At 44.2% G+C, this 22,734-nt stretch overlaps 1 protein-coding gene across 3 annotated transcripts in view; it reads left to right on the top strand.

Moving 5' to 3' along the window:
• The window catches only part of LOC117414893 (ATP-dependent DNA helicase Q1-like), a 34,821-nt gene extending 13,006 nt beyond the window's left edge, over positions 1-21,815 (top strand). For 2 of the 3 annotated variants that reach the window (XM_034024735.3, XM_059027726.1), the window contains exons 14-16: positions 12,433-12,559; positions 16,264-16,438; positions 16,701-21,815. In XM_034024735.3, the coding sequence (XP_033880626.3) occupies positions 12,433-12,559; positions 16,264-16,438; positions 16,701-16,729 (331 nt within the window). In that variant the 3' untranslated portion in view covers positions 16,730-21,815. The remainder of the gene's footprint in view (positions 1-12,432; positions 12,560-16,263; positions 16,439-16,700) is intronic. The other variant, XM_059027727.1, reaches the window with a different exon arrangement.
• The last annotated feature ends 919 nt before the right edge of the window (positions 21,816-22,734 follow it).

The raw sequence follows: 22,734 nt of genomic DNA, 5'->3' as shown, positions 1-22,734 counted from the left end.
ATATCATTTCAAAGTTTCAATCAGGTTTCACCAACTGCCTTCAATTAAATACCTGCTGGGTTTAAAATTCTAGCTGCAGCATTTTGTATAAGTTGCAGTCGAGATATAACATGCCTAGGAGTACCAGAGAATAGGGCATTACAATAATCAATTCTAGAAGATACAAAAGCATGCATCAATCTCTCAGTATCTGAATGGGAAAGAATACTTCTCAATTTGACGATATTTCTTTGATGATAAAAATAAGCTTTAGTAATATTCCTGATGTGTGTCTCAAAAGAAAGATTTGGGTCAAAGATCACACCCAAATTTATCATTTTGTCTGCAAGTTAATAAGAGAAGCCACCAAGGAGTAAATCAGACATATTACTATAGCTTCTGAGATCCCAGAATCATCACTTCTGTTTTATCTGAGTTTAGCATTAAAAAGTTTTCAAGCACCCATTTTATTATGTCAGCATGACAGGCACTCAAAATATTTACAGCCTATACAAAGCATATACAAAGAAACCAGAGTTGGGCCCCCACATGTAACCTTTGACAAAAAACAGGTCTACTCCTCCTCCCCTATTTTAACAGATTGCAAGCTGTTCTAGAGATGGGAACCAAGCCAGAACACAACCCGATAGTCCTACCAGATTTCAAGGCAGTCAGTTAAAACAGAGTGATCGGCAGTGACAAACACAGCACTTAAATCTAATAGTATAAGAACCGAAGGTGTGCCCGTGTCAGAGGATAACAGCACATCATTATCCACTCTAATAAGAACCGAAGGTGTGCCCGTGTCGGAGGATAACAGCACATCATTAACCACTCTAATAAGAACCGAAGGTGTGCCCGTGTCAGAGGATAACAGCACATCATTATCCACTCTAATAAGAACCGAAGGTATTGTATTTGCTTGCGATTGTAAGTCGCCCTGGATAAGGGCGTCTGCTAAGAAATAAATAATAATAATTATCCACTCTAATAAGAACCGAAGGTGTGCCCGTGTCAGAACAACACATCATTATCCACTCTAATAAGAACCGAAGGTGTGCCCGTGTCAGAACAGCACATCATTAACCACTCTAATAAGAACCGAAGGTGTGCCCGTGTCAGAGGATAACAGCACATCATTATCCACTCTAAAAAGAACCGAAGGTGTGCCCGTGTCAGAACAACACATCATTAACCACTCTAATAAGAACCGAAGGTGTGCCCGTGTCAGAGGATAACAGCACATCATTATCCACTCTAATAAGAACCGAAGGTGTGCCTGTGTCAGAACAGCACATCATTATCCACTCTAATAAGAACCGAAGGTGTGCCCGTGTCAGAGGAGAACAGCACATCATTATCCACTCTAATAAGAACCGAAGGTGTGCCCGTGTCAGAGGATAACACATCATTAACCACTCTAATAAGAACCGAAGGTGTGCCCGTGTCAGAGGATAACAACACATCATTATCCACTCTAATAAGAACCGAAGGTGTGCCCGTGTCAGAACAGCACATCATTATCCACTCTAATAAGAACCGAAGGTGTGCCCGTGTCAGAACAGCACATCATTATCCACTCTAATAAGAACCGAAGGTGTGCCCGTGTCAGAACAGCACATCATTAACCACTCTAATAAGAACCGAAGGTGTGCCCGTGTCAGAGGATAACAGCACATCATTATCCACTCTAATAAGAACCGAAGGTGTGCCCGTGTCAGAGGATAACAGCACATCATTATCCACTCTAATAAGAACCGAAGGTGTGCCCGTGTCAGAGGATAACAGCACATCATTATCCACTCTAATAAGAACCGAAGGTGTGCCCGTGTCAGAGGATGACATCACATCATTAACCACTCTAATAAGAACCGAAGGTGTGCCCGTGTCAGAGGATGACATCACATCATTAACCACTCTAATAAGAACCGAAGGTGTGCCCGTGTCAGAGGATGACATCACATCATTAACCACTCTAATAAGAACCGAAGGTGTGCCCGTGTCAGAGGAGAACAGCACATCATTAACCTCTCTAATAAGAACCGAAGGTGTGCCCGTGTCAGAGGAGAACAACACATCATTAACCACTCTAATAAGAACCAAAGGTGTGCCCGTGTCAGAACAGCACATCATTAACCACTCTAATAAGAACCGAAGGTGTGCCCGTGTCAGAACAGCACATCATTAACCACTCTAATAAGAACCGAAGGTGTGCCCGTGTCAGAGGATAACAGCACATCATTAACCACTCTAATAAGAACCGAAGGTGTGCCCGTGTCAGAGGAGAACAACACATCATTAACCACTCTAATAAGAACCGAAGGTGTGCCCGTGTCGGAGGATAACAACACATCATTATCCACTCTAATAAGAACCGAAGGTGTGCCCGTGTCAGAACAGCACATCATTAACCACTCTAATAAGAACCGAAGGTGTGCCCGTGTCAGAGGATAACAGCACATCATTAACCACTCTAATAAGAACCGAAGGTGTGCCCGTGTCAGCGGAGAACAGCACATCATTAACCACTCTAATAAGAACCGAAGGTGTGCCCGTGTCAGAACAGCACATCATTAACCACTCTAATAAGAACCGAAGGTGTGCCCGTGTCAGAGGATAACAGCACATCATTATCCACTCTAATAAGAACCGAAGGTGTGCCCGTGTCAGAGGAGAACAACACATCATTAACCACTCTAATAAGAACCGAAGGTGTGCCCGTGTCAGAGGATAACAGCACATCATTATCCACTCTAATAAGAACCGAAGGTGTGCCCGTGTCAGAGGATAACAGCACATCATTAACCACTCTAATAAGAACCGAAGGTGTGCCCGTGTCAGCGGAGAACAGCACATCATTAACCACTCTAATAAGAACCGAAGGTGTGCCCGTGTCAGAGGATAACAGCACATCATTATCCACTCTAATAAGAACCGAAGGTGTGCCCGTGTCAGAGGATAACACATCATTAACCACTCTAATAAGAACCGAAGGTGTGCCCGTGTCAGCGGATAACAACACATCATTAACCACTCTAATAAGAACCGAAGGTGTGCCCGTGTCAGAGGATGACATCACATCATTAACCACTCTAATAAGAACCGAAGGTGTGCCCGTGTCAGAACAGCACATCATTATCCACTCTAATAAGAACCGAAGGTGTGCCCGTGTCAGAACAGCACATCATTAACCACTCTAATAAGAACCGAAGGTGTGCCCGTGTCAGAACAGCACATCATTAACCACTCTAATAAGAACCGAAGGTGTGCCCGTGTCAGAGGATAACAGCACATCATTAACCACTCTAATAAGAACCGAAGGTGTGCCCGTGTCAGAGGATAACAGCACATCATTAACCACTCTAATAAGAACCGAAGGTGTGCCCGTGTCAGAGGATAACAGCACATCATTAACCACTCTAATAAGAACCGAAGGTGTGCCCGTGTCAGAACAGCACATCATTAACCACTCTAATAAGAACCGAAGGTGTGCCCGTGTCAGAACAGCACATCATTATCCACTCTAATAAGAACCGAAGGTGTGCCCGTGTCAGAACAGCACATCATTAACCTCTCTAATAAGAACCGAAGGTGTGCCCGTGTCAGAACAACACATCATTAACCACTCTAATAAGAACCGAAGGTGTGCCCGTGTCAGAACAACACATCATTATCCACTCTAATAAGAACCGAAGGTGTGCCCGTGTCAGAGGATAACAGCACATCATTAACCACTCTAATAAGAACCGAAGGTGTGCCCGTGTCAGAACAGCACATCATTAACCACTCTAATAAGAACCGAAGGTGTGCCCGTGTCAGAGGAGAACAACACATCATTAACCACTCTAATAAGAACCGAAGGTGTGCCCGTGTCAGAGGATGACATCACATCATTAACCACTCTAATAAGAACCGAAGGTGTGCCCATGTCAGAGGATGACATCACATCATTAACCACTCTAATAAGAGCCGAAGGTGTGCCCGTGTCAGAGGATAACAACACATCATTAACCACTCTAATAAGAACCGAAGGTGTGCCCGTGTCAGAGGATGACATCACATCATTAACCACTCTAATAAGAACCGAAGGTGTGCCCGTGTCAGAACAGCACATCATTATCCACTCTAATAAGAACCGAAGGTGTGCCTGTGTCAGAACAACACATCATTAACCACTCTAATAAGAACCGAAGGTGTGCCCGTGTCAGAGGATAACAGCACATCATTAACCACTCTAATAAGAACCGAAGGTGTGCCCGTGTCAGAACAGCACATCATTATCCACTCTAATAAGAACCGAAGGTGTGCCTGTGTCAGAACAACACATCATTAACCACTCTAATAAGAACCGAAGGTGTGCCCGTGTCGGAGGATAACATCACATCATTAACCACTCTAATAAGAACCGAAGGTGTGCCCGTGTCAGAGGATAACAGCACATCATTATCCACTCTAATAAGAACCGAAGGTGTGCCTGTGTCAGAGGATGACATCACATCATTAACCACTCTAATAAGAACCGAAGGTGTGCCCGTGTCAGAACAGCACATCATTATCCACTCTAATAAGAACCGAAGGTGTGCCTGTGTCAGAACAACACATCATTAACCACTCTAATAAGAACCGAAGGTGTGCCCGTGTCGGAGGATAACAGCACATCATTAACCACTCTAATAAGAACCGAAGGTGTGCCCGTGTCAGAGGATAACAGCACATCATTATCCACTCTAATAAGAACCGAAGGTGTGCCCGTGTCAGAGGATAACACATCATTAACCACTCTAATAAGAACCGAAGGTGTGCCCGTGTCAGCGGATAACAACACATCATTAACCACTCTAATAAGAACCGAAGGTGTGCCCGTGTCAGAGGATGACATCACATCATTAACCACTCTAATAAGAACCGAAGGTGTGCCCGTGTCAGAACAGCACATCATTATCCACTCTAATAAGAACCGAAGGTGTGCCCGTGTCAGAACAGCACATCATTAACCACTCTAATAAGAACCGAAGGTGTGCCCGTGTCGGAACAACACATCATTATCCACTCTAATAAGAACCGAAGGTGTGCCCGTGTCAGAGGATGACATCACATCATTAACCACTCTAATAAGAACCGAAGGTGTGCCCGTGTCAGAGGATGACATCACATCATTAACCACTCTAATAAGAACCGAAGGTGTGCCCGTGTCAGAGGAGAACAACACATCATTAACCACTCTAATAAGAACCGAAGGTGTGCCCGTGTCAGAGGAGAACAACACATCATTAACCACTCTAATAAGAACCGAAGGTGTGCCCGTGTCAGAGGATGACATCACATCATTAACCACTCTAATAAGAACCGAAGGTGTGCCCGTGTCAGAGGATAACAGCACATCATTATCCACTCTAATAAGAACCGAAGGTGTGCCCGTGTCAGAGGATAACAGCACATCATTATCCACTCTAATAAGAACCGAAGGTGTGCCCGTGTCAGCGGAGAACAGCACATCATTATCCACTCTAATAAGAACCGAAGGTGTGCCCGTGTCAGAACAGCACATCATTAACCACTCTAATAAGAACCGAAGGTGTGCCCGTGTCAGAGGATAACAGCACATCATTAACCACTCTAATAAGAACCGAAGGTGTGCCCGTGTCAGAGGATAACAACACATCATTATCCACTCTAATAAGAACCGAAGGTGTGCCCGTGTCAGAGGATGACATCACATCATTAACCACTCTAATAAGAACCGAAGGTGTGCCCGTGTCAGAGGAGAACAACACATCATTAACCACTCTAATAAGAACCGAAGGTGTGCCCGTGTCAGAGGAGAACAACACATCATTAACCACTCTAATAAGAACCGAAGGTGTGCCCGTGTCAGAGGATGACATCACATCATTAACCACTCTAATAAGAACCGAAGGTGTGCCCGTGTCAGAGGATAACAGCACATCATTATCCACTCTAATAAGAACCGAAGGTGTGCCCGTGTCAGAGGATAACAGCACATCATTATCCACTCTAATAAGAACCGAAGGTGTGCCCGTGTCAGCGGAGAACAGCACATCATTATCCACTCTAATAAGAACCGAAGGTGTGCCCGTGTCAGAACAGCACATCATTAACCACTCTAATAAGAACCGAAGGTGTGCCCGTGTCAGAGGATAACAGCACATCATTAACCACTCTAATAAGAACCGAAGGTGTGCCCGTGTCAGAGGATAACAACACATCATTATCCACTCTAATAAGAACCGAAGGTGTGCCCGTGTCAGAGGAGAACAACACATCATTAACCACTCTAATAAGAACCGAAGGTGTGCCCGTGTCAGAGGATAACAGCACATCATTATCCACTCTAATAAGAACCGAAGGTGTGCCTGTGTCAGAACAACACATCATTAACCACTCTAATAAGAACCGAAGGTGTGCCCGTGTCGGAGGATAACAGCACATCATTAACCACTCTAATAAGAACCGAAGGTGTGCCCGTGTCAGAACAGCACATCATTAACCACTCTAATAAGAACCGAAGGTGTGCCCGTGTCAGAGGATAACAGCACATCATTAACCACTCTAATAAGAACCGAAGGTGTGCCCGTGTCAGAGGATAACAGCACATCATTATCCACTCTAATAAGAACCGAAGGTGTGCCCGTGTCAGAGGATAACAGCACATCATTAACCACTCTAATAAGAACCGAAGGTGTGCCCGTGTCAGAGGATAACACATCATTAACCACTCTAATAAGAACCGAAGGTGTGCCCGTGTCAGCGGATAACAACACATCATTAACCACTCTAATAAGAACCGAAGGTGTGCCCGTGTCAGAGGATGACATCACATCATTAACCACTCTAATAAGAACCGAAGGTGTGCCCGTGTCAGAACAGCACATCATTATCCACTCTAATAAGAACCGAAGGTGTGCCCGTGTCAGAACAGCACATCATTAACCACTCTAATAAGAACCGAAGGTGTGCCCGTGTCGGAACAACACATCATTATCCACTCTAATAAGAACCGAAGGTGTGCCCGTGTCAGAGGATGACATCACATCATTAACCACTCTAATAAGAACCGAAGGTGTGCCCGTGTCAGAGGATGACATCACATCATTAACCACTCTAATAAGAACCAAAGGTGTGCCCGTGTCAGAGGAGAACAACACATCATTAACCACTCTAATAAGAACCGAAGGTGTGCCCGTGTCAGAGGAGAACAACACATCATTAACCACTCTAATAAGAACCGAAGGTGTGCCCGTGTCAGAGGATGACATCACATCATTAACCACTCTAATAAGAACCGAAGGTGTGCCCGTGTCAGAGGATAACAGCACATCATTATCCACTCTAATAAGAACCGAAGGTGTGCCCGTGTCAGAGGATAACAGCACATCATTATCCACTCTAATAAGAACCGAAGGTGTGCCCGTGTCAGCGGAGAACAGCACATCATTATCCACTCTAATAAGAACCGAAGGTGTGCCCGTGTCAGAACAGCACATCATTAACCACTCTAATAAGAACCGAAGGTGTGCCCGTGTCAGAGGATAACAGCACATCATTAACCACTCTAATAAGAACCGAAGGTGTGCCCGTGTCAGAGGATAACAACACATCATTATCCACTCTAATAAGAACCGAAGGTGTGCCCGTGTCAGAGGAGAACAACACATCATTAACCACTCTAATAAGAACCGAAGGTGTGCCCGTGTCAGAGGATAACAGCACATCATTATCCACTCTAATAAGAACCGAAGGTGTGCCTGTGTCAGAACAACACATCATTAACCACTCTAATAAGAACCGAAGGTGTGCCCGTGTCGGAGGATAACAGCACATCATTAACCACTCTAATAAGAACCGAAGGTGTGCCCGTGTCAGAACAGCACATCATTAACCACTCTAATAAGAACCGAAGGTGTGCCCGTGTCAGAGGATAACAGCACATCATTAACCACTCTAATAAGAACCGAAGGTGTGCCCGTGTCAGAGGATAACAGCACATCATTAACCACTCTAATAAGAACCGAAGGTGTGCCCGTGTCAGAGGATAACAGCACATCATTAACCACTCTAATAAGAACCGAAGGTGTGCCCGTGTCAGAGGATAACACATCATTAACCACTCTAATAAGAGCCGAAGGTGTGCCCGTGTCAGAGGATAACAGCACATCATTATCCACTCTAATAAGAACCGAAGGTGTGCCCGTGTCAGAGGATAACACATCATTAACCACTCTAATAAGAACCGAAGGTGTGCCCGTGTCAGAGGATAACAGCACATCATTATCCACTCTAATAAGAACCGAAGGTGTGCCCGTGTCAGAGGATAACACATCATTAACCACTCTAATAAGAGCCGAAGGTGTGCCCGTGTCAGAGGATAACAGCACATCATTAACCACTCTAATAAGAACCGAAGGTGTGCCCGTGTCAGAACAACACATCATTAACCACTCTAATAAGAACCGAAGGTGTGCCCGTGTCAGAGGATAACAACACATCATTAACCACTCTAATAAGAACCGAAGGTGTGCCCGTGTCAGAGGATGACATCACATCATTAACCACTCTAATAAGAACCGAAGGTGTGCCCGTGTCAGAACAGCACATCATTATCCACTCTAATAAGAACCGAAGGTGTGCCTGTGTCAGAACAACACATCATTAACCACTCTAATAAGAACCGAAGGTGTGCCCGTGTCAGAGGATAACAGCACATCATTAACCACTCTAATAAGAACCGAAGGTGTGCCCGTGTCAGAACAGCACATCATTATCCACTCTAATAAGAACCGAAGGTGTGCCTGTGTCAGAACAACACATCATTAACCACTCTAATAAGAACCGAAGGTGTGCCCGTGTCGGAGGATAACAGCACATCATTAACCACTCTAATAAGAACCGAAGGTGTGCCCGTGTCAGAGGATAACAGCACATCATTATCCACTCTAATAAGAACCGAAGGTGTGCCCGTGTCAGAGGATAACACATCATTAACCACTCTAATAAGAACCGAAGGTGTGCCCGTGTCAGCGGATAACAACACATCATTAACCACTCTAATAAGAACCGAAGGTGTGCCCGTGTCAGAGGATGACATCACATCATTAACCACTCTAATAAGAACCGAAGGTGTGCCCGTGTCAGAACAGCACATCATTAACCACTCTAATAAGAACCGAAGGTGTGCCCGTGTCAGAGGATAACAGCACATCATTATCCACTCTAATAAGAACCGAAGGTGTGCCCGTGTCAGAACAGCACATCATTATCCACTCTAATAAGAACCGAAGGTGTGCCCGTGTCAGAGGAGAACAACACATCATTAACCACTCTAATAAGAACCGAAGGTGTGCCCGCGTCAGAGGATAACAACACACCATTAACCACTCTAATAAGAACCGAAGGTGTGCCCGCGTCAGCGGATAACAGCACATCATTAACCACTCTAATAAGAACCGAAGGTGTGCCCGTGTCAGAGGATAACAGCACATCATTAACCACTCTAATAAGAACCGAAGGTGTGCCCGTGTCAGAGGATGACATCACATCATTAACCACTCTAATAAGAGCCGAAGGTGTGCCCGTGTCAGAACAGCACATCATTAACCACTCTAATAAGAACCGAAGGTGTGCCTGTGTCAGAGGATGACATCACATCATTAACCACTCTAATAAGAACCGAAGGTGTGCCCGTGTCAGAACAGCACATCATTATCCACTCTAATAAGAACCGAAGGTGTGCCTGTGTCAGAACAACACATCATTAACCACTCTAATAAGAACCGAAGGTGTGCCCGTGTCGGAGGATAACAGCACATCATTAACCACTCTAATAAGAACCGAAGGTGTGCCCGTGTCAGAGGATAACAGCACATCATTATCCACTCTAATAAGAACCGAAGGTGTGCCCGTGTCAGAGGATAACACATCATTAACCACTCTAATAAGAACCGAAGGTGTGCCCGTGTCGGCGGATAACAGCACATCATTAACCACTCTAATAAGAACCGAAGGTGTGCCCGTGTCAGAGGAGAACAACACATCATTAACCACTCTAATAAGAACCGAAGGTGTGCCTGTGTCAGAGGATGACATCACATCATTAACCACTCTAATAAGAACCGAAGGTGTGCCCGTGTCAGAACAGCACATCATTATCCACTCTAATAAGAACCGAAGGTGTGCCTGTGTCAGAACAACACATCATTAACCACTCTAATAAGAACCGAAGGTGTGCCCGTGTCGGAGGATAACAGCACATCATTAACCACTCTAATAAGAACCGAAGGTGTGCCCGTGTCAGAGGATAACAGCACATCATTATCCACTCTAATAAGAACCGAAGGTGTGCCCGTGTCAGAGGATAACACATCATTAACCACTCTAATAAGAACCGAAGGTGTGCCCGTGTCAGAACAGCACATCATTATCCACTCTAATAAGAACCGAAGGTGTGCCCGTGTCAGAACAGCACATCATTAACCACTCTAATAAGAACCGAAGGTGTGCCCGTGTCAGAGGATGACATCACATCATTAACCACTCTAATAAGAACCGAAGGTGTGCCCGTGTCAGAACAGCACATCATTATCCACTCTAATAAGAACCGAAGGTGTGCCCGTGTCAGAACAGCACATCATTAACCACTCTAATAAGAACCGAAGGTGTGCCCGTGTCAGAGGATAACAGCACATCATTAACCACTCTAATAAGAACCGAAGGTGTGCCCGTGTCAGAACAGCACATCATTAACCACTCTAATAAGAACCGAAGGTGTGCCCGTGTCAGAGGAGAACAACACATCATTAACCACTCTAATAAGAACCGAAGGTGTGCCCGTGTCAGAGGATGACATCACATCATTAACCACTCTAATAAGAACCGAAGGTGTGCCCATGTCAGAGGATGACATCACATCATTAACCACTCTAATAAGAACCGAAGGTGTGCCCGTGTCAGAACAGCACATCATTAACCACTCTAATAAGAACCGAAGGTGTGCCCGTGTCAGAGGATAACAGCACATCATTATCCACTCTAATAAGAACCGAAGGTGTGCCCGTGTCAGAGGATAACAGCACATCATTAACCACTCTAATAAGAACCGAAGGTGTGCCCGTGTCAGAGGAGAACAACACATCATTAACCACTCTAATAAGAACCGAAGGTGTGCCCGTGTCAGAGGATGACATCACATCATTAACCACTCTAATAAGAACCGAAGGTGTGCCCATGTCAGAGGATGACATCACATCATTAACCACTCTAATAAGAACCGAAGGTGTGCCCGTGTCAGCGGATAACAACACATCATTAACCACTCTAATAAGAACCGAAGGTGTGCCCGTGTCAGCGGATAACAACACATCATTAACCACTCTAATAAGAACCGAAGGTGTGCCCGTGTCAGAGGATGACATCACATCATTAACCACTCTAATAAGAGCCGAAGGTGTGCCCGTGTCAGAACAGCACATCATTAACCACTCTAATAAGAACCGAAGGTGTGCCCGTGTCAGAACAGCACATCATTATCCACTCTAATAAGAACCGAAGGTGTGCCCGTGTCAGAGGAGAACAACACATCATTAACCACTCTAATAAGAACCGAAGGTGTGCCCGTGTCAGAGGATAACAGCACATCATTAACCACTCTAATAAGAACCGAAGGTGTGCCCGTGTCAGAACAGCACATCATTAACCACTCTAATAAGAACCGAAGGTGTGCCCGTGTCAGAGGATGACATCACATCATTAACCACTCTAATAAGAACCGAAGGTGTGCCCGTGTCAGCGGATAACAACACATCATTAACCACTCTAATAAGAACCGAAGGTGTGCCCGTGTCAGAGGATAACAGCACATCATTAACCACTCTAATAAGAACCGAAGGTGTGCCCGTGTCAGAGGATAACAGCACATCATTATCCACTCTAATAAGAACCGAAGGTGTGCCCGTGTCAGCGGAGAACAGCACATCATTATCCACTCTAATAAGAACCGAAGGTGTGCCCGTGTCAGAGGATGACATCACATCATTAACCACTCTAATAAGAACCGAAGGTGTGCCCATGTCAGAGGATGACATCACATCATTAACCACTCTAATAAGAACCGAAGGTGTGCCCGTGTCAGAGGATGACATCACATCATTAACCACTCTAATAAGAACCGAAGGTGTGCCCGTGTCAGAGGATAACAGCACATCATTAACCTCTCTAATAAGTTCTGTCTTGGTGCTATGATAAGGACGAAACCCAGAGTGAAATTTCTCAACTGCAAGAAATTTCTTACTTTTTCTAAAACTTTAGACAGAACATTGCTCCAAAGTTTTGTATAAATTATGGATTTTCGCTTCGGCCTCAAAAAAGAAAATGTGTGTGTGTGTGTGTCTATATATATAATATAAAAAATACCTTTTTTTTTTCTTCCAACTTTTCCAGAGAGGATTTTAGCTTTACTCCATATGCTACAATTTCCTACATCAAATTGGGCCCAAAGGCTGGTCTGCTGAAGAACGAGAAGCACAAGATCATGATGCAAATGAAGAAGTTCACAAGCGTTGATCCAGTAAGTCTTTGTGATCCCGCTCCAGACTGAACTCTCGTCACTCTCTAAAGCTGCTATGCTGTACCTGTCCTGTTAGAACTTCAGTAGTTATTCATGTTTCGGTCACATCACATTGTCACCAAAAAAACAACAAAAAAAAGACAGACAGAGCTAACTCAATAATTCCAGTAAATCTTTCCCAATATGTATTACCATCGCTGTGTTAAGAAAAACCAAACACATTCTGCTAAAAAGTCATTTGTTATCTTCTGTTTTGTAGCTGCAGTGAGGATAAATTGTCCCTAGTGCTTTTGCTTATTTAAGTCTGTTTTTAATAAGTAGCTGAGGCCATATATCTTACCCTTGTGTTTGCCTAACACTTTACAGTACTGTATTTTATTTACAGTTAGATGTGATCTTAAACTGTAGTATGTATTTTTTTCCTTGTAAAACTGTTTATTAGTTTGATGTTTTTTTTATTCTATACTCAATTTCTTTTCTCTTTCTCCCTCTCTTATATTTACTTGATGACTCTGCTACCTTAAATGGAACCGTTGCGAGGATGTGAGCAGGTTTATTGTGTTTTTAATTTAGCGTGCCCGATTATTTGACCCCCGATTTTTATCAAAGGAAATCCCATTTGGATTGTCCAGTTCTTTTTTCCCCGTCAATGTAGCAATTCCCAACATAGCACAGGGACCTGAAGGTTCCGTGGCGACCTCCGGTCCTACGACCTGAGCTCACCGGGTGCCTGGCCAGTAGGGTCCGCTGTAGCACGATGAGGAGAAACAGTCCCTGGCGGTTTTACCTCCCTAACCTGCAGGAGCGCCGGAGCCAATGCCACGCTCCTTTTGGAATCCCCAGCGAAGTCCGCCGGCTCCGCACAGCCAGGATGCGAACCTGCGCTCCCCTGACTGTATGACTCGCCCTGGACACCATGCGGCCGTGCTTTTACCAGGAGAGCTACTCAGGGACTCCTTGTAGGTCTATTTGTGTCTTCTGTATCTCTTATGAGATTGAGACTGCTTACGATCCTGGTCACCAACTGGTGGTGGGTGGATTTACATTCAACAGTGGTTTTATACCAGCAGTCTTGTAAAATATGGTCTTTTTTATTTTATTTTTACAGCCAGATGAGAGTGGTTTATTTATGTACTTCTTTACTAACGCTGAAAAATGACAAATTTTGGTCTTACTTGTATTTAAAATTGTATTTGTTAAGAGTCATGTAATTTCATTCTTGTTTTTTCTTATACCTTGGACATCACTCAGTCCCAAACTTGCCAGGAATTATTGCTAGCAAGATATTATCAGGCTTATGTTGCACTGTAACTGCTTCCCGATTTAATGACGGAATACATAGGGTCTTCCTCTGTCTTCTAGTGCAGTGGTTTTCAAACTTTTTAGGCCCTGTACGCCCTTCCAAATAATCTAGACTACCGCTTACCCCCATCTGATTATTATTATTATTATTATTATTTATTTATTTATTTTTTTAAATTTGGAATCACCAATTATTTTTCTGATTTTTCTCCCCAATTTGAAATGCACAATTATTTTTGCCTCAATTCGGCCCACCGCTGCCACCCCCGCGCTGACTCGGGAGAGACTAAGACGGACACACGCGTCCTCCAAAACGTGCGCCGTCAGCCATCAGCTGCGTTTCACTCTGCTGGCCTGCCATGCAGCCACCTCAGAGCTACAGTGTCAGAGGACCACGCAGCTCTGGGCAACTTACAGGCAGGCCCGCAACCGCCCGGCCAGTCCACAGAGGTCACTGGTGCGCGGTGAGCCGAGGACACCCTGGCCGACCTGGATGCGCCACTCGGGAGCCCCCGTCTGACCTGGCTTGGTTGTAGCCAAGTTAAATTAGTACTGCAGATACGATCCAGCACAGCCACCTCGCTTCAAACAGCCTACTGCTTACTTTTTTAACGCAGTTAGAATTTTAGACACGAATAGGCACGTTTTCTTTCTTTTGACTCGGTACAATGCATGGGCAAGTCTTCACACCACAGAGAATGTCGGCAGCAAAAGCTAGGGGGTGTTGCATGCTTGTCTTTTACAATTGACAACGCTCCGTTTTAGTCAGGAAGCAAGTACTGCTATTTTTAGGCTTTTATAGTGCTGTGAAATATTATCTACGTAGGTTTATTTAATGTTTAAACAGGTCCACAAAGTCCTAATTTTATTCCATAACCTACCTGGGGAAAATATGTATATTCACTCAGCTATATAAGTAGACCCGTAGTCATAATATACCTATGAAAACAGGAAAAAAAATAATTTCTAGATTAAGTGCTGTAAATGTTAAAAACTAACGAAATACAATTGTATTGGTTAAAAACAGCGCAAATGCACCAACTAAAAATGCTGTGTAAAATTATTCCAGTAAGTATGCCGAAATATGTCCAAAAACAGGTTATGCTTCTGAAAAACAACACTAAGGTTCCAAACCAAATCAAAAATCAATTGTCAACAAAAGTCATGCATTTCAAGGCATAGGGTAATGCACTCATGCGACAAAGGAGCTCTTCAACAAATGAAATAATGAAAACACACACACAAGCATTGCAAGTAAAGATAACCGTCGTGTCGGTCCAGCTCCAGCGCAGAACGAGTGCGTGATTTCACTGTCTGAGTAGGGCGGCCCGGCTGCCTGCTCAACTCAATAATACAGTTATTTAAAAACGTAAAGGTAGATAAAACACTGAACTGATTAAACTACTAACACTGAACATTTAAACTCTAGACAGTAAACTTACCTAGTCAATACTACACATTTTTAAAAGAAGCAACATCATACAATGACAATCCCGCTCTGCTATTTTAAATATGTAAGTTAGCCATGTGTGCGCTCAACGCTCACTCGCTGTCAGCAGCCAGTTGTATTCAGTTAACCTCGCCCAACAGAAAGGAAAGTTACACCAGTACGGCTGTGCTTTGATTTGAAAGGAGATTCAAATTTCTTAATTTGATTGCTAAGTCATAAAGTACTACAACGTGGTAAAAAAAAAAAAGCGTTGTCCGCCATTACAGGGTTTTTCTCGTGTACCGCAGTTTGAAAACCACTGCTCTAGTGGAATGCCAATTTAATGTACAGAGCTGTTCAAAAATGACCTGCTCATGGTAACTTTTCAACCACCCTATATTTGGTAACATGTAATTTATTTCAAATCTAACAAATATGAGGTGTGTGTGTCTATTTTATATATATATATATATATATATATATATATATATATATATATATATATATATATATATATATATATATATAAATACTAATCCATCTAAAGATTGCAAATAACAATAATCAATAATAGTGCCTCCCATGTAAAGGAATGGTAAGTATTCACGCTGTGTTGCAGAAGGTAATATATGTGCACTTGTGATTTGAGTCTCGGATGTTTCGCTAACAAATCCAAGCTTAGCTACAGTCTTCACGCTTTGTGCATAATATTAAGATCAAATCTGTTTTTGTTTAATAAAAAAAAAAATAATAATAATAATTTAACCCCGACCCAGGCTTTTAGCCCTCCTGTTACAGTAACAAGACCAGGAATAGGCAAGCTTATTGTTATTCCAAGCTTTTTTTTTTTTATTCTAAGCATACCGCTTTGTCAGTGCTGGCATTACCACTGGATATAACTATAAGCTTTAATCCCTGTTTCTCAGTTTTTATATACGGTCTCATGGTCCTGGATTGCATTGATAATCCACAGGTAAAGTCCTCTATGGATTCCAAGACACAGTCTGCCCATACAAGCACACAAGGAGGAGGAGGTATAAATAGTGCAGGAATAAAGAAGGATGGGGGGCAGCGGAAAAGATCTCTTCCTGCCGACGGCTGGGAATCCAAGAAAATCAAGAAAGTGATTGACCAGGAGAACAAGAAAAGTACAGTCAATTACATAATTTCCAATTTATACCAAACCCTTTCCTTTCGTCACCTTAAGTGAAGCCTCAATATAAAAATAAATAAAATGGAGCATGTTTCCAGTGCATGTTACGATTCATGCTGTGTCATACTAACGGCAGGTAATCTGTAACATGGGTACTAACGTGTTCGCTAGAGAGCGCATGGTGGGTTACGCATGACGATGCATGATTTTTGTTCTGCTTCTTTTTAAAGTATTAATTCTGTTTCTGATTCTTCCAGCAGGAGGATGTATTGCCACCGATATCTGAGGCTGAGAGCTCTCCTACATTAGCTATTAGGGCCAACCCCTCTGTACAAAAGAGAAAATCAACGAAGAAAACAAGAAACCTGCAGCGTGACCAAGCTGGACAATGTAACCCAAGCCCCTTAGAAACCCGGGCTTCAGAAGAGGCACCGCAAATCAGTGATGACGAAACGGAACTCGCTGATCGACGTGTTAATGCAGAGGGAAAGTTGATACAGGGACATGCTGCCATAGAGGTTGACGTGCAAATAGATAACAGAGAGAAGGAAAGCCACGTGGACAGTCCCTCAGCATGCCCAGCTGGAGCTTCACCAGTTAGAGCGAAGCGGAAGGCAGACACACCCAAAGAGAAGAAGAGAAAGAACAGGCAGGACACCGCTCAAGCTCCTACAGGGGAACACAAGTGCCAACACAAAGCAAATCTGGCGAGTGCTCCATCTGAAATGTCAATTATTTCTGCAGCTGCGGTTGAAGAACTGAGTCACCTGCGCAGCTATTACTCCAAACAGCTGCAAAGGATCAATTGTATTTCCAGGGAAAACCTGCGAGACTCTGATTACGGGGATAAAGGCCCCCTCAGAAATGTGAGACTCAACTGTGGGCCTTCGTTAATCAGGACTGTTAGGAGTCTGTGGAGACGGGTCAGTATGCAGAGGAAATGCTTCATTAGGAAGTGACAGAAAGGTTACCAAATAGATTAGTCAACATTTTCAGGCCTGGATCCCTCTGTGTGTTTTTGCTCTTCAGGGTTTCATTTTAGCAATTCAAAAAACAATTATATTATTATTATTATTATTATTATTATTATTATTATTATTATTATTATTATTATTATTAAGCTCTCCAAAATCATTCCTGAGCCCTCTAGCTAAGAACTTCTTATTTCACTGAAATCACTTTTACACATTGTTTGTAATAAAAAAATGTATCTCTATTGCAGTATACTCTGTTAATTGGCACTTACTGTAGTCTGTAAAGTATACTTGTATTCCTTATGAGTACCCTGTTGATTGGCACTTGGCACAGGCTAATTTTAAGATTCCCATTGCAAAGCAGTTTGTATCATTCCAGATTGTCCCGTGAGTCTTAATTATAAATTACCTGTACAGGAGGTACAGTATGTGGTGTGTCCTAATTAGGCCAATATTAAAAGCTTAGCCCAGAGTCCACCTACCGGCTTTCAAACAAAACTTTATACTTACTTGTTTAACATGATGCGATTTAAAAAAATACTTTGCATTGAATTAGCCATCCAGAGTTGAATGTGTACTGTAATTAGGAATGCATTCGCTGTTCCCTTTCAATTCAAAGACGAACACCAACATTATGTATGGGATATTCCTGCCCTTGAGGTAGGTATTGTTGAGCTCTCTATCAGAGCTGCCGAAGGCCCCTTCCTGGGATGACACACTCGGTCCCGCCCACTGAGGGTATAAAACCGTCACTCACAGGAAGATCTTCCTCTTTTTCCCTCTCAAGACGGTACGGTAAGACCTCTGTGTTGAGATGATTGTGTTGATAGAAAAGAGCCCCTCGTCGATTCGGGTCAGTTGTATTTCCCTGGCATTTGTGCTGAAAGCTTGCTTGCCGCTTTCCTGGGGCAGCAGTGTGGAGTAGTGGTTAGGGCTCTGGACTCTTGACCAGAGGGTCGTGGGTTCAATCCCCGGTCGGGGACCCTGCTGTTGTACCCTTGGGCAAGGTACTTTACCTAGATTGCTCCAGTAAAAACCCAACTGTATAAATGGGTAATTGTATGTAAAAAAATAATGTGATATCTTGTAACAATTGTAAGTCGCCCTGGATAAGGGCGTCTGCTAAGAAATAAATAATAATAATAATAATCAACGACTTTGAAAAAGACAGAGTCCTTTTACCTGTCTTTCAGTGGCCTCCCCGCTTGCATGGTAGGCCGCTCTGTCTGTCGTTTGTGAGCGACTGTCTGTGCAGTCATCCACGAATGGTTGTCTTTTCTTCTTGAGAGTACACGTGTCCTCCTTGGGGCTAGGCCTTGCCGTTTCCCTGCTGTCGTGGAGCCTTGGGTCGTATAATCTAATGGTGTACTCTCTCTTTCTCTGTCTTTCTATAGATATATAAAGTATTTTATTGTCTGCATAAACTCACCCACCACAGCTTCGGCCCTGTGTCCATCCCTGGTACATGCTTTGCGCTGACCAGGTGCGTGTGTTGACCACGCGGTCAGGGTACGCACTTTGCGTAGCAGCCTCCCCGGTGCTGCGGTACCGCGGCACACGCATAGCCCATGATAATTTATCTCGGTGCACAAGTGCTCAACGCAGGCGACGTATAGTCCAGCACCTCAGCGGTAGTGCACAATAGCGTCGCACAGTACGTTGTGAATGTAGTATCCCAGTGCACAGTGCACGTGGTGCGCAAGTGTTAGTACCTCTACCGCTGTAGTGCAGTTATGCACGGTGCGCAAGGTACGCAGTTCACGTAGTGTACGGTACCCACTGCGCATGGAGCTTGGAACGCACAGGGCAAGCAGTGCACGTTGCGCTCGTTGCGTAAGTACTGCTCTACTAGCGCTCATGGTGCTGCACAGTACCTAGTTGAATAGGATAGCTCAGCACACGCGTTGCACTTGTTGTACATAGTACACAGTGCATATGCAGTCTGGTTGTACACTAGTGCCCATACGCTGCGTAGTACACGGTGCACTTTGTATCCACGGTACCTGACGCAAGGTACGCGGTGTTAATACCTCGGCTGTAGCACTAGTGAATATTTACACTACGTTAGCACTTGAGTGTTAAACACAGTGAAAAGCAGTACTTAGTGCTAATGCACAAAACCAGGCCCATGTCGGGGTCCCACCTCTGTACGGCCTGTAACGCCATCATCCCACATGAGGGTAAACATACCCTCTGTGTGCGGTGCTTGGGCATCCCACATGCCACCATGGCCCTCGAGAGGGACGTGGCATGTAGCATCTGCGACGCCCTTCAGCCTAGGCTGAAAGAGGCTTGTCTGGAGAGCCAGGAGAGAGAGCTCCGCGTCCTCCGCGGTGGGACCGTCAGCAGCCCTAGGTGCCCCAGACGTCCTGTCCCAGGACTCTGCCTGACATTCCTAATGCGCAGGCCGCCCGCAGCCGCTCCCCGTCTCTGCAAGCGAAACAGGTGAAACGTTCGAAGCAGGCGAGGGACATTCTGGACGCTATCCTGGCACCCCTGCGGCTGCAGGGGATCAGAGTATTAAACTATCTTGACGATAGTGGACCCCAGGTGGCCCAGGAGAGTATGGTTTTCAACCCTGTGCCAGCTGTTGCACGGCCAGCCCTGCGAGATTCTGGCCCCTGAAAGGGACCGCTGGCTAGCCCTAGGGCTATCGGACACGGTTGTGAGTACGATGCAGAGCGCGAGGGCGGACTCCACTAGGTCTTTGTATACCTGTAAGTAGAAGTATTTTCAAGCTTGGTATCTGGGTAGAAGCCATGACCCCATCACTTGCCTTATGCCAGTCATAGTGCAGTTCCTGCAGGAACTACTTGATGCTGGAAGATCACCTTCCACCTTGAAGGTGTATTTAGCGTCTATCTCTGCTTGCCATGCCCTCGTAGATTCTATGTCTCCGGGTGCGCATTTTTTGGCTATGCGTTTCCTCAAAGGCGCATGCCGATTACGCCGTCCTAGGAGGACTGTTCTCCCCGCATGGAGCTTTAATATTGTACTAGAGGCTCTTACAAAGGCCCCGTTTGAGCCCTTGAACTCCATAGAGCTGAAGTACCTGTCTATGAAGACAGCCATCCTCTTAGCAATCTGCAGGCGCTGTCTGTGCACAGCTCCTGCATGCGCGTGTGGGAAGATGGAAGCAGGGTGTTGCTGCGCACCAACCCCGCTTTCCTCCCCAAGGTGATTACAGCTTTCCACGTTAGCCAATCTGTGGAACTGGAGTCTTTTCATCCACCTCCATTTGTTTCAACGGAGGATGAGAGATTGAATTTCCTCTGCCAGGTGCGGGCATTTAAATGTTACGTACTTTGGACAAGAGTTTTGCGTCAATCTGACCAGCTCCTCTCTAAGCAGCGTTTGTCACACTGGATTGTGGACACAGTGTCGACTGCGTATAATGGTGCTGGTGCCTGGTTGGGTAGCTGCACATTCAACTAGAGGGTTGGCTACATCTTGGGCCCTTTTAAAAGATGCCTCGATGTCTGACATTTGTACTGCAGCTAGCTGGGCTACGCCGCATACTTTCTCCAGGTTCTACCGTATTAATGTGGTAGATCCTGCCTTGCCTTCTGTAGGCATAAGGGTCCTTGAGGGTGTAAGTTCACACCGCTAACCTCTGGGTTAGGCAGTGCTTGTGCTTCTCTCATATGCTGCCGTTCCTTCTCCCTTGCGACGGCTCTGGTATACATTATCTCATACATAATGTTGGTGGTCGTCTTCGAATTGAAAGGGAACGTTAGGTTGCTTACCGTAACCCTGGTTCCCTGAAAGAGAAGACAACCACCAACCATGAGGTCGCTTCAGTCGCCGTCACGGATTCGATGGAAAAAGAGGGAGATCTTCCTGTGAGTGACGGTTTTATCCCCTCGGTGGGTGGGACTGAGTGTCATTCTGGTATAGAGAGCTCAGCAATACCTACCCTCAAGGGCAGTAATAGCTCATACATAATGTTGGTGGTCATCTTCTCTTTCAGGGAACCAGGGTTATGGTAAGTAACCTAACGTTTTCTGCCTCAGGTATCCAGTTGTAATATTTTCACTTTCTGTTTTTTAGTAACAAGGTTTTGATTTGCCTTGGCTTTTGTTAAAATGTATAATCAACTGCACTAGCCACGTCATAATGAATGTATGGTAATATTAAGACAGTAAAACATGTTTTAGTATGATGACACAAAGTGTGTCCATTGCTTTTAGCCAATGTATTTTGTAACGTGGGCATTATTTTATTTTCAGAGCATACTCCACGGTAGTTATTCACCTGAAGTGAAATGTGTTTACTTTTGGGGGGGCGGGGCGCGGGGGCAAAGCCCAACACATTTTGCTGGGTGACGACAACTGATTTATGCAGAAGTGTGGTGCTGTAAGCAACTTTTATTTTGTATAATTCACATGCTTTTAAAAAGATTTTTTTTTAATGAGTTCTGCAATCACTGTTGAACCTATAAAGATTGTAGGCTTTTATTAAACAAATTGTACACTGCAATACATTTTGAAATTAAAAAAATATATAATAACCATGTAGTCCTTGGCTTTTTTATGTTTTACATTTCCCTTACATACACTTCAGTCATCACACATTATTATGGTGTCAGCTCAGTGAATGGAGATGGCTCTTACACAAAGCCCTTTATACAGTGCACTGGGACTAGTTTGGGAATTCTGGAGGTCCCACTAGGGGTGTAATGATACTCTAATGTCACAGTATGAAATGTATCACGATACTGTACCTGTCGCGGCCCTGACTGGCTGCTTGCATGATGCATAATAAGATCAAATGGTCATTTAACGATGGACTCTTGTTAAGAAACAAAATGACATGAGATAGGGAGGGTATGTATTCATGCCAACTGGAAAACAATACTAGACGTTATTACAATAAAATGAGTCATCTGGGACACAAAGGGCAATACAAACTGGGAAACAGTGCTCATAGTCTGGGGGCCCAGGACAGGTACTTTTCATGACATACAGAAACCAACAGCGATGTTATTTTGATAGACGTATCCCTTAGGTGCTTTTCTAGGGTGGATGTGTTGTAAAGTGGTAGCAAGGTATGCCAATGCAAGGTTTTTGTACCCATGTCAAAACAACATTTTGCGCAAGTGAAAAGGCCACCAAAATACACTTAAGTTGTCAAGACAAGTTTGAAAGGAGAATTGACCAATAAAATGGGATTTTAACCATTTTATTTAAAAAACAAACACATTTGAGTCATGCAAAGGTTTTGTTGGCACATATTACCAATTTATCTTAAAAAACAAAAACAAATTCTAGTCATAAAATTCTAGTCATAAAAAAGGTTGGTTTGACAAAAATAATTA

The sequence above is a fragment of the Acipenser ruthenus genome, chromosome 7 (assembly GCF_902713425.1).
Source record: "Acipenser ruthenus chromosome 7, fAciRut3.2 maternal haplotype, whole genome shotgun sequence".
In the NCBI taxonomy this organism is placed as follows: domain Eukaryota; kingdom Metazoa; phylum Chordata; class Actinopteri; order Acipenseriformes; family Acipenseridae; genus Acipenser; species Acipenser ruthenus.
This window is presented reverse-complemented; position numbering and strand designations above follow the sequence as displayed.